Genomic DNA, 11792 nt, shown 5'->3' with positions numbered 1-11792 from the left:
ACCATGCTAATACTAAGACTCTCGCCCAACCAGTTCTCAGCTGCAGAGCGGCAAGAAGATTTACGACACATGTTGCTGTCATCTTTTGCTTTAGTGTAGCTACTAAAAACAAAAGGGTGGAGGTTGTTCAAACACCCAGGAGGAAAATTGGAGCGGAGACTATTCAGTGACTGTGTCTAGGTGTGACACATCTTGGCATGCGACACGCCTTAGAATAAGGGATATCTTTTGTTATTGATGCCGATCTGTAGCCGTCACACACAAAAAAGAATTTCACAGTCGACTGCAAATCTGCCACACAAACCTCGATCTCTTCCATCTTCTATTTATTAACATGAATGCCTACTCAGCAAGGCGATCCCTCAAAAAGCAAATGGCCTGGACAGTGTTTCAGTCAGCTCCCATTTTCAGCCTGAGGGTCACGACCCCACATGGACTCATGGTAACTCTAGAAAGCACATACCCAATAAAAGCTTAATAAAGAACCGGAAATACAAAGATCTATATTTAAATATACATATATATATAGTCTTAATATCAATTACCCCTGATGATTCCACTTGTTTCTACTTCTAAATCAACCAGACATTTCTCTCTTTGGTCAGACCAGACAACGCTAACTATAATCAAGATCTTCATTAGAGCAGCGAGAAATAATTATATAATCCTCGACAAATTAACACTTTTATAATGTACGGACATACTGCACACAGTTTATTTTCGTATGCATTTAAATCAAGATTTATTTCGTTGACGTTTTGGATTCAAATTTGAATAATTTGAATAATCATTTGAATAATCTGAAAAGTTCTGCGACATGTTCAGCTGATTTGAGATTGTGCAGTGTGTATTGGAGAAAAATGTCCCAAACCCACAATGACCTTTAGAGCGGCGAGATAAGTTTTGTAGTCTACATTCATTGCTTCAGTGAGTTCACTGGAGGTGAGGGGACGCATGGTATTGTATTGATACAAAAAATGCCAACTAGATTTTCTTGTACAAATTACAAAAGAGAATGTTTTGGTACAGTTATAATGAAACCAATTGCTTTTGGATAAAAATTTAGAAAAGAGCCACACGTTTGGACTTATTTAGGACGAGGACAATGAAAGGAGGAGATGGGTATGATGTGGTATTTAAAGGAGTTGTTCCCTGAAAAGTTAAAAATGCATAAGAAATGTATGGTACCAAACATTTTAAAGTTGCAATAATATTAATATAATACATTCAGTCTTGTTACTGTTTGATACTGTGCGTTGTTTGTCTTATTTCATCATCACTTTACAAGGATCCACACGGGAATGTTCAAATGATATCAGAGATGACAAATAGATGTAAAATGTTTACGGTACAATGACTCAATAAATTTCAAAAGTGTAAAAAGCTATGCTTTTCAAGTCATCAAAAATATGCATAGTTATATGTTTATTAAATAAGTGCATCATCAGTGCAATTGACTAAATGGGCAGTAAAAGCCATGGTAGGAAAGCTGATGACGTGTAGCTGGCGGCTGACATTCTAGATGCAGACGGACACCTTTAAACTCATTTAATCTTCATCAAGACATCGCCATCAATACAGTACTTTCAAGAACTCATTATTTTTATAACACAACTGCCATTATGATGCTGTGCACATTTACAAAATGACTGCTTTCCGTAACAATGATGTGAACGGTAGAAATATTAGTCATTCTGACAGAGTTCCTTAAGGACATGGACAAGCCAGGAAGATTTTCCTGGATGTCAGCAGTGTCTGACTCAACGTAGGTTTTCACATCATTACACAGCGTCATGTTCTTCTCTTGTTGGTCATTTGGCCTATAAAACATTAATGGTAAATTGTAGAAGCAGAGTCAACATTCAGATATGTTTTGCTAACCAACGGAAAACCAACATTGTCAATGAACTGTTCATTGAATGTTTGTTCAGTTTTAATCCTCCACCTCTAATTTCACTCTTCGTGAGCCTCATGCAAGCAAGCCAAGGCCTCTTTCGTGAGTGATCACCTAGCCGTTCAGTCTCTGAGTGACCACCTCTCTGTACATGATGGAGATGTACACGAAGAGAAGCAGGATTACAAAGAAATCGTCCATGAAGCCCAGAAGTCCGAAAAGCGCTTCGGGGAGGATGTCGAGTGGCGAGGCCAGGTAGGTGAGGGCGCCAACGAGGCAGAGGAGAATTCGGATTCTGAACATCCAGAAGAGGCCGCCCATGGAAAACATCTCCCTGAAGGCATGACGCAGCAGTGTGGGCACGTCCCGCAGCCTGTCCATAAACTGAGGGGTAGCAAACAGAGAGCAGCAGAGACAATGTTATGAAAGGTCTGTTTGAAATATAGTGCCCTCAGTCATGATGCACAAGTCAATATCTCATTTGCATGCTTGTATTTTTTTACCATCAGTGTTTCAGATTATAGACATGGTCGTCTCTTATTGTGGGAATATTTGGAGCATTACATGCAATGTTATTCATTTAGTTTTATTTATTTTTTTCTGGCTAAAAAGAACTTACAACCAACTTAACCTATAACAACTGCATTCTAAACATTTATCAGGATGAAGTTTACTCACAGATCTTGGCTGGCCTGAGAACCTGCGGTTGTAATCATTGATGTCTCTTAATATAAGCAGAGGTTCAGCCTCGCCATCCTGTACCCTCTGAGGCTCGGCATGCTCATGAAATAGTGGGAAGAGTAAAGTTACCTGGAAAAGGTGAGGAAAAGTAAGAACATGACGGGCTTTCTCAAAGGGGATGAGGACCCCCACGTACAGGATATTCTAGTGAATTTACAACTAATAACAAAAAAATGTGTCTGACCATGAAAGACATTGTGGTGTATAATAAACCTGAATACTGAACCGGTCAATTGTCATCGGTTCTAATCTGGTGATATGCACAGCATCAGAGGCTATTTATATAATGTGGTGCCATTCTCATCTTAAGTAGTGTCCATCAAGCTCAGGAGAGGCATGGAGCACTGCAAAGTCAAGCTTTGTCCACTATAAATAGGAGCTGTCACTGTCCCACACATGTATATGGCCCTTTAAGAAGTAATTATCTAACTGCAGGAGTAGAAAGAATAGTGATAATTAAAAGCTCAGGATAAATTAATAACAAGCATTACAAGTCTCACCATTTGTCTGCAGATGGGGCAGTTAATCGCACCCAACCAGGTGCCATACCTCCAGTAGGCTATGATGCAGGAGCCTATGTAGGAAAAAAGAACACGCCACGTGAGTTAAAAGTATTAGCTCTACGAACATGAAGATGTACTCCTACATTATGCTTTAATTTATCTGCCTGTTTACAAGTGAGTTCTATATTCAACCATTTCTCTGTAAGGTTCAAATATTCAGAGTCACCTAAGAAGATTAAAAATGTGACAGCAAAACCATTACTTCTCTAGTGCTACACTTCTTCTTTTTTCTTCCAGTTTCATGATCTAACAGTTAAGTTTCTGTCTGTGCATATTACAAGAATGCGTTCAATACGCTTACCACAGAAGAGGTGTCCGCAGTTGGTTTCCACAGGAAGAACAGCCTGCTGTAAACACACGGGACACGACATGTCTGTGTAATACTGGTGCCTGGCCTCTCCCTGAGAATTTTCATCCTGACGAAAAGGAACCACATGCGTGAATTAAAAAAAAAAAAGGTTAGACATTAGTTTTTTTGTAAACAAGTACAGTTCATTTAGGGTAGTCCTTCTGGAAAATTTCTATTTTCAAGCAAAGTTTTTACGAACACTTGGTGTAAATGAATAGAATCATTAAACTTACTTTTTTTAATATAAGACAGTGATTAATTAGAATATTACTTTCAGTTCACCTTAAATATGAAAAGGATTACAGTCTCCAAGTTAAAACACGATTCAGAATTTTCTTCAGTGTTTCAGTTTAATTATTGTTTATGCATTTGCTAGCCCCAGTTTTAAGTTATTTTCAACAAACATGATGATATTGAAGTCCAAAACTGAATTTGAACTATGCTTGTCTGGAAAGGCTGAAGCTGTGTACCTGCTCTGTTTGGAGCTGTTGTCGGACGGCTCGAACGTGCTCCTGATTCTCGGGATGAATGTTCTGCTCCTCCTGTCTGCAAAGGTCAAAAGGTAAGACATTCAGCAACTGTGAACATTTAATAGCACGCAGAAAGTTTTCATATCCTTAAAGTTTTTATTTAACAAAGGACTTAATAAAATTAACAAGTTGCAATGTCTTTGCTTTTTAACTATTAACCAGCAAACTAGTCTAAAATGACAAAATTATTTATTTTCAATGTTTCCTCTTAAATTTGCTGCTCACCTGCAGAGCAGAGTGAGGAGGCCTGCGAGGAAGGTGACGCTGAGCACCACAACAAATAACACCTGATTGCTCACGCCCTCAATGAGAGTGTCCTCATCTTGGATCAGGTAGTCCAAGTCCTCACATTGACGGTCCTCCATCACCCAGACTCATAGCCTACAATTCTAAAACAAAAGAATAAAAAACATAAGGTTATATGTTCACTGAGCATCGTCCTCTTTCTAATGTTGCTATACAGGAAGACTGACTTTTTTTTTTATACACAAAAGCAGTCAATTTGAAATATGGTCTTTGAGGTAATACACAGAGTGACAGTTTTAAGTTAGTGTGTTTTACTGACCCCAATCAGCACATGTTACCACAGTTAGAAAAAAACCCAATGGTCTACATTTTTTCTATGAATAGCCACGTATTCAAGATTCCTGTGACCAATACCCCAGAACACCAAAGCCACATATCTCCTTCTATAGCATATGTTCCCACCATGTCTCTAGCATAGTAACTTCACAGTGTCACAGAGCCAAGTTATGTTATTTGGTTTGAAGTTTAGGGTTTATCTGGATTAAGCTGCAAACTTTCACTTTTTTTTTAATTAACTAATAGCTACAGCTTCATTAAGTCTTTAAAAATCTAAAAACATTACCTCGTCTGAATTGTTGGAATTAACATAAACTAGCATTGTCTGTCTTAATGCTCCTGACAGAGCTAGCTGTGTTAGCGTTAAGTCGCTAATATAAGGCGCTGTCACACATTTGTGAATGCTGCTGACGTTGACAGTCGGTGTTGTGTTGTTTCGCTTTGGAAAGCCCCCGGGGCAGCTGGTAACACTGCAGCTATTGAAAAACGATATAAATGCTAACAGCCTTTCTTCTACACCTGAGCTCATTCGGGGTCGTTGTCACTCGTAATTCATAACATAGCTACCATTTTGACTAGCTAACTGACTGACACGTCTTTGGTGTTGTTGACGGGTTAACCGATCAAAGATTAAAGTATGACACAAGAGCACAATCGAGCTAATGCTGGGCTGAAAACCTGCACAGCGAATTGCAACACACTGCAAAGGAGGAAAGGCATGGTTAGTGACGCCTACCTCAGCTAGAAGTCCACTTTCGCAAGGGAATATATTTCAAAAAATCTGGTCTGTCTGTTCCATCTACTCTATTGACGACATTTTATTCCACACAACAGCGGATTTAAGGAGCAGTCAAATCACCACATCGCAGGCAATTACGACTAGTAAACCGGGGTTTGTGTTGCATCCTGATGCTGTTTCAGTTTGAGTCTTCTTTCTTTTTTCCTTTCCGCCTCCTTTTCTTCTTCGTCGCTCATACAAATGCTCCCAGGTGTACTTCCGCCCTCCACAGGATAGTCGGTTACCCTCACGGTGTCACAAAAGTAATGGCAATGAATGAATAAAATAAATATTGCATAAAGTTAAACTCGCTGAGCCAACCATTGACAGTGTTTAATATTACGTTAATTGCTATTTTGCATATTATAGTATTATGTATGTCTATCCCGACTTAATAACGTTAAATGCACACTCTGGTCAGCTGGTGGCAGTAGTGAACCGCAAAACGGAAATCAAGAAGAAGAAGAAGAAAAAGAATAACCAATACATCAGTAAATATTACAAGCCAACTGTAGCGGCTGAAGGAAAGTAGCTTGAGTACATTACCTTTTTAAGAGAGGCAAAATGCCTCGTTATGCCCAGCTAGTGATGGGCCCGGCTGGTAGCGGTAAGGTAAGTGACCAGTCACTCAGTTATACGTGCTGTAATGCCTTGTTATGCTATTCGGCTAACGCGCTATGCTAAGGCATGCGGCGTTCTTCAACACACAGTCCAACCTCTGATGGCACTTGCCTTTTCTGTGTGTTTGTTTATTGTTTGGGTTTTATTTATCTGTTTCAGAGTACCTACTGCTCCACCATGGTCCAGCATTCAGAGGCCTTAAACCGTTCAGTTCAGGTGGTCAATTTGGACCCAGCAGCTGAACACTTTGACTACCCTGTCATGGCAGGTGAGTACAGTGCGGTATTAGAAATTATACATAAAAAAAGAATACAAGGACAACTGAAAATGGATTTGCAATAACAAGTGGTCAGCAACTGAGGGGTTTGGTGATTTAATGGTATTTGCTACATATATATTAAAACAATTGTTTGTGTGGTTTGAGGGGAAGTGTTAATGCTTTGAACCCAATAGTTGTATTGAACCTGTGTTATTTATGAGTCAGACAAAACCTTCTCACTGTTTCTGTGCCTTCAGACATCCGTGAGCTCATCCAGGTTGATGATGTGATGGAAGACGACTCTCTCAGATTTGGCCCGAATGGAGGCCTGGTCTTCTGCATGGAATACTTCGCCAACAACTTTGACTGGCTGGAGGAAAGCCTGGGTCACGTTGAAGACGACTATATATTATTTGACTGTCCAGGTAAAATGTTCTGCGGAAAATGCCCAACACATTTCGCTTTGTACTGATTTGTGGCCCAGAATGACCTGAAATGAGGTGACATCTGATTTGTTTAAGTTTTATTTACATCAGCACATTAGCTACTATCCCAGGTTTAGAGCTAGTTGTCATATCTGTGTAATGTGTGTTACGAAGTAGTTGTGACATGTGGCTTTTTTTTACTTGTAGGTCAGATCGAGCTTTATACGCACCTGCCTGTAATGAAGCAGCTGGTGGAGCAGCTCCAGCAGTGGGAGTTTCGTGTTTGTGGAGTTTTTCTGGTAGACTCACAGTTCATGGTGGAGTCTTTTAAGGTAGAAATATCTGTGTTCATTTTTATCCTGAATGCTCTCCATTTTTGTGCAGCGCCATGTTAATGACCAGAACATGTTTTCACTGTAGTTTATCTCAGGAGTTATGGCTGCCCTGAGTGCCATGGTGTCACTAGAGATTCCTCAAGTAAACATCATGACAAAAATGGACCTGCTCAATCCCAAAGCCAAGAAGGAAATTGAAAAGTAAGATCCATATTATTACAATATAACGGTGTCTTAAAGTTTTACATGAAACCTGCATGCATAGTAATGCTCCTGTTTGTGTGAAGACCCCAGTAAAAGATCAGTTGTTGCGTTTGAATTGTGTTTCAAATTGTAAAGTGTCTGATGTGGTGTTAAGTAGATAAAGCTCAAAATGTAAACTTAATAAATGAGGCACACCTCAGTTATTTCCTCTGAACTTTTACTTACTATTGTCACAAGGTACCTGGACCCAGACATGTACTCCATGATGGAAGATAACTCTGACACCATCAAAAGCAATAAGTTCAAGAAGCTGACCAAAGCTATTTGTGGTCTGGTAAGAAAATGCCTTGAGTTGGTATTGGGCTTACTTTTCATGAAATTCATGTGACGGCCTCTCTGTTTGTGCATCCAGATTGATGACTACAGCATGGTAAGATTCCTCCCCTTTGACCGCACAGATGAAGAAGGTATTAACATAGTACTGCAACACATTGACTTCTCCATACAGTATGGAGAGGACCTGGAGGTCAAGGAGCCGAAGGTGAGGAAACAATCATAAACTAAACCCAACTAAACTAAACCCTCACTTAACAATATGATGTATTTGGAATCAGGTTGGATTCAATGATCGTATTCCGTCTTTCCCTTTTCTACAGGAGATCGATGAAGAGCCCGCGAACCTAGATTATGATGAGATTTTTCAAGACAAAGTGAACAGCTGATGAATAATGTGACCTCAAAAAAACAGACTGTGTACAAGAAGAGGTTCAGCTGAAGAATTGCATGTGACTGCATGGATTCAGAGACATGGACACACGGTCATATATTTTTATGGTTTTCTGTTTTGTTGCCTCATAAACTTGAGAGATTCAATCCTTTCATGATGTATACTTTTAGGAGTATGGAGTTGTTGTTAAATACATTCATTAATGCTATATTTTGATAAATAAAAACGTTGAAACAACATGAACAACTCTCGTGTCTGTGTGGGGGATTAAAGGCCTGGCACGTTGGCGCCCCCTGGTGGCTGCTACGTCACATGTCACGTAGCTACTTCCTGTAAAGCTGAAGGGTGGGATAGGCGGAAGCAGAGTGTTTCGGTGCTAGGACATTTTTCTCGCTGAGCAGTTGGACTGATTTCTGTCTTTCAGCATGCCGGTAAGTAAATACTACACGACTACTGACCAGCAGAAGTAGTTACTGTCCAGTTAGGAAGAAAAGCATTTATACATAAACTCCATTAGGCGACAAGAAGGCTTTTGAGTTAACGTTAGCTGAGAGGATGAGTCGCTTAGCATAGTCGGCTAGCTACCTTAGCATATGCATATGCTCGCGATTTAACGGTATTCGACGTGTCAGAATTCACGAATTAGCACCTTCTGCTAAACTGCAAATGCATTTTCGCATGTCATCTGTAACTTGTATAATTTGACATAACGTTAGAGCCGTATATTATATCCTTGGGAGCAGGGTTTACGGGACCAGGGATGCTTCAGCTGCATCTGACAGAAATGTAGCTAATACAAACATGTTCCCTCTGGTTTTCAGGCGTATCACTCGAGCCTGATGGTCCCCGACACCAGGCTGGTGGGGAACATGGCTTTGCTCCCACTCAAGACTCAGTTCAAAGGACCGGCCAGAGGAGACGGTAAGAAAGTAATTAATTAGCCTCTTAGTGCAGCCACTTCCTCCTTAGATGGAATAAAGACACACATTGAATGTTATGTTTAGTTAAAATGTCAAGTAAGTGGTGTGCCGGATTTATACCATAATACGACACGTTGTTCGGTTCCTGATGTCAGCTTCACTTCCTTATATGGCCTGGAGAGTGCATCCTCAAGCTTAACTTCTTCATTGATGTCCGTATGACACTCCCAGCTTGTCACTCTCTGTAAAAAACAAAACAAAACAAAAACAAACAAAAAAACACATACACGCAAAAATATCACACTGGATCTGTATCACCTTCAGAGTGTAATGATGCTTAAATAAAACATTTCATTCAGAATTTGCATGGTGGTTATTGATTTGATTGGTTGGTTTTTCTAGTACCACCGCATCACATCTTTCTATTTAAATATGTATAGTTGTGCAGTGTTTGAATCAACTGCTGGGGTGGTTGGGGTTGTTTCTCAGCATCCCCTTGTATCACAAATCAAAAATAGAACTTACAAGAAAAGACGCGTAAGACCAAAACAGGAAGTGACACTGACAAATGCACAACCCCGGAATAAACCATATATACTGAGCGCTTTGTATTTACTCTCCTTTGCATTGCAGGCGTAGACTCTGATATCATCGATGAGGCTATCTACTACTTCAAGGCCAACGTCTTCTTTAAGAACTACGAAATCAAGGTACGCAGCTTTTAGTTGACCAAAATATCAAAGGGAAGTGGTGTTTTTTGTAAAACTCGCAGTGCAATTGCTTCATTTGTGGCTGCAACTCCAGCGATATCATGAACGTAAAAAGTCAAAGAAGAAAACAAAATATATTTTGTTGTATAAATTGGACAAAGTCAAATCTTGCACAAATAGAAGTAGACAAGCATGTACCCCATTAGTATTCTTGTTCCTCTGTATGTTTTCTCCTTCCCATCTTTTTCTTCCTCCGTGTCTTGGAGCAGCTGTGCACTTTGTTCCCCCACATGTCCTGACTTGTTTCTTCCCATTCCCAACGCGATCTTCTCATAGTTGTTAGGACATACACTTGGAGCTTTTCAGGCCTGTCTGGGGTTGTACAAATCACAGTGAAGTCAGTGCTTTAGACAAAATACACATTTTTGTATTTCTATTTCAGCAAAGTGCGTGTTTGTTTCTTGCAGAATGAGGCTGACAGGACGCTGATCTATGTGACACTCTACATTTCTGAATGCCTAAAGAGGCTACAGAAGGTGAGTTTGTTCCTGTACAGAGCTGAATAAACAAGTATTGTCGTAAAAGTAGGTTTTCTAAAAGTGAAGCTGAGGCCCACAAAGGGATCACCAAATGTGATTTGTTTTACCTCACATGTAAAACACAAGGAGGAAACGATTGCTTCATGTATGTGCTAGTAAAACAGTCGACCTATCTAACTGTTTGGTGTATGTCTGTCTCTTTACAGTGCAGCTCCAGGAGCCAGGGAGAGAAGGAGATGTACACTCTGGGCATCACTAACTTTCCCATTCCTGGGGAGCCTGGCTTCCCTCTTAATGCCATGTATGTTAAACCTGCAAACAAGCAGGAAGAAGGTATGAGCCGGCACTCCAGACTGGAAATCACACTTAATAAGGTTTTACAAGAGAAAAAAAAAAAAATTAAGTAAATAATTTAAATAGTCACTGATGTAACTTCTCTGTACTATGAATAAGCCCTAGTTTCCTTGTGCCCTTCTTATATTTCATGTCATTTCCAGTGATAATATCACGCCAAAAATAGCAGTGCTCATCAGGCCCCTATCAGCTTTAAGTGTCTGAAATTGAAGGTGTCATTTCATGCAAGGGCTTCCCTCAAAACTTGTTCTTACACACAAGCCACATTGTTGTTGATGAAACCTAATGGACCTGCACCAAAGCATGTAACCACCTCTAAATGTGGAGACGTTGTATATGGCCAAGAAAATATTACGTGGGATGTACTTTTGATGTAGTAGCCATAAACGAAGCGTTCTCTTATGGTGTCACTTCTCTTATAATACCGTCTGCTTTGGAGTGATTATATTTGCTTTTCAAAACCTTTTCAGAGACCATGAGGGCGTACCTCCAGCAGATCCGCCAGGAGACCGGCCTGAGACTATGCGATCGCGTGTTTGACCCTCAAACAGACAAACCCAGCAAGGTGAGTCCAGCAACTCTGTTTTCACAACACGTCAAAGTAACGTGCATCGTTGACATCTGCTTGACTTAAACAGATTCACTGTGTTTGAGTGACAGTTGCCAGCGCTGGTGAAACATTTGCTGAGTTAACTGCAATCAGTGCTTACGTAGCTGAGAAAAGGAAACTGAGAATCAAGAGCCAAAAGTTTTGTGGCTTGGTGTCAGCAACTTTAACTCTGTAACATGGTAAATGGAGGTTCTGCTTCCTCTAGGCCTGCTACTAATTAGGTCATGTTGTCCGTCTTTTTTTTCTTCTTCTTCTTAAGTCTTGTCTCAAGTACTTTGGTCAGTTTTTATTAACAGATATTTGTTTCTTTCAGTGGTGGGTGTGCTTTGTCAAGAAACAGTTCATGAACAAAAGCCTGTCAGCTCCTGGACAGTAGATGCTACAGACCTGCGCTCTGTTCTACACTTGCGAGACTGATGGATGGATTTTTTTTTGGGGGGTGGGGAGGAAAAGGAGGGGTCTGCTTTGTGTTAAGATTTTATACTCTTTAATTTCCCAGGTATGTCTTAACTTGTCTGGATGTTGATCATATTAAGCTGGAGCTTAATTCAATAAAGCAATCATGGAGATTGGACGTTTAATGTTGTGCTTTTTTCTCTTCTTATTGCACTTCACACTCGAGCAAAGCATGAACTGATTCACATTAGCTGT

The 11792-nt window shown here is 40.1% G+C and overlaps 3 protein-coding genes across 4 annotated transcripts; 2 read left to right on the top strand and 1 right to left on the bottom strand.

The window, feature by feature from the left end:
• Nucleotides 1-1408: 1408 nt before the first annotated feature.
• rnf170 (ring finger protein 170) lies at nt 1409-5633 on the bottom strand. Of its 2 annotated transcripts, none has more exons than XM_047569454.1 (7): nt 5396-5633; nt 4303-4466; nt 4018-4093; nt 3500-3614; nt 3136-3209; nt 2573-2704; nt 1409-2278 (listed from the first exon to the last, which is right to left on the bottom strand). In XM_047569454.1, exons 2-7 carry the CDS (start codon nt 4440-4442, stop codon nt 2009-2011), a joined length of 807 nt encoding a protein of 268 aa, XP_047425410.1. In that variant the 5' UTR covers nt 4443-4466; nt 5396-5633; the 3' UTR covers nt 1409-2008. The 2 variants fall into 2 exon arrangements, with proteins under 2 accessions (XP_047425410.1, XP_047425411.1); XM_047569455.1 differs by lacking the exon at nt 5396-5633 and adding an exon at nt 4946-5273.
• A 243-nt stretch (nt 5634-5876) lies between these two features.
• Nucleotides 5877-8245, top strand: gpn3 (GPN-loop GTPase 3). The gene is made up of 8 exons (XM_047569453.1): nt 5877-6049; nt 6218-6326; nt 6575-6742; nt 6950-7074; nt 7163-7278; nt 7519-7615; nt 7694-7822; nt 7938-8245. The coding sequence occupies exons 1-8, from the start codon at nt 6002-6004 to the stop codon at nt 8001-8003; spliced, it is 858 nt and encodes a 285-aa protein (XP_047425409.1). The 5' UTR covers nt 5877-6001; the 3' UTR covers nt 8004-8245.
• A 65-nt stretch (nt 8246-8310) lies between these two features.
• Nucleotides 8311-11715, top strand: arpc3 (actin related protein 2/3 complex, subunit 3). The gene is made up of 7 exons (XM_047569451.1): nt 8311-8439; nt 8830-8929; nt 9562-9638; nt 10106-10174; nt 10384-10510; nt 11002-11096; nt 11455-11715. The coding sequence occupies exons 1-7, from the start codon at nt 8434-8436 to the stop codon at nt 11515-11517; spliced, it is 537 nt and encodes a 178-aa protein (XP_047425407.1). The 5' UTR covers nt 8311-8433; the 3' UTR covers nt 11518-11715.
• Nucleotides 11716-11792: the final 77 nt, after the last annotated feature.

This window comes from Mugil cephalus, chromosome 19 (genome assembly GCF_022458985.1).
Source record: "Mugil cephalus isolate CIBA_MC_2020 chromosome 19, CIBA_Mcephalus_1.1, whole genome shotgun sequence".
Lineage (NCBI taxonomy): Eukaryota > Metazoa > Chordata > Actinopteri > Mugiliformes > Mugilidae > Mugil > Mugil cephalus.
Note: the sequence above shows the minus strand (reverse complement) of the source record. Positions and strands in the feature narration are given on the sequence as shown.

What these genes read in the sequence shown, in the direction of transcription:
- arpc3 (XM_047569451.1), top strand. An exon ending in AGGACCGGCCAGAGGAGACG is followed by an intron (nt 8,930 to 9,561) that starts GTAAGAAAGTAA and finishes TTTGCATTGCAG; the next exon opens with GCGTAGACTCTGATATCATC. An exon ending in TGCAAACAAGCAGGAAGAAG is followed by an intron (nt 10,511 to 11,001) that starts GTATGAGCCGGC and finishes AAACCTTTTCAG; the next exon opens with AGACCATGAGGGCGTACCTC.
- gpn3 (XM_047569453.1), top strand. Translation starts at nt 6,002, where the DNA reads ATGCCTCGTTATGCCCAGCTAGTGATGGGCCCGGCTGGTAGCGGTAAG. An exon ending in GCCCGGCTGGTAGCGGTAAG is followed by an intron (nt 6,050 to 6,217) that starts GTAAGTGACCAG and finishes TATCTGTTTCAG; the next exon opens with AGTACCTACTGCTCCACCAT. An exon ending in TCATGGTGGAGTCTTTTAAG is followed by an intron (nt 7,075 to 7,162) that starts GTAGAAATATCT and finishes TTTTCACTGTAG; the next exon opens with TTTATCTCAGGAGTTATGGC.
- rnf170 (XM_047569454.1), bottom strand. Translation starts at nt 4,442, where the DNA reads ATGGAGGACCGTCAATGTGAGGACTTGGACTACCTGATCCAAGATGAG. An exon ending in CTCCTCACTCTGCTCTGCAG is followed by an intron (nt 4,094 to 4,302) that starts GTGAGCAGCAAA and finishes TGACCTTTGCAG; the next exon opens with ACAGGAGGAGCAGAACATTC. An exon ending in CTGCGGACACCTCTTCTGTG is followed by an intron (nt 3,210 to 3,499) that starts GTAAGCGTATTG and finishes TTTCCTACATAG; the next exon opens with GCTCCTGCATCATAGCCTAC.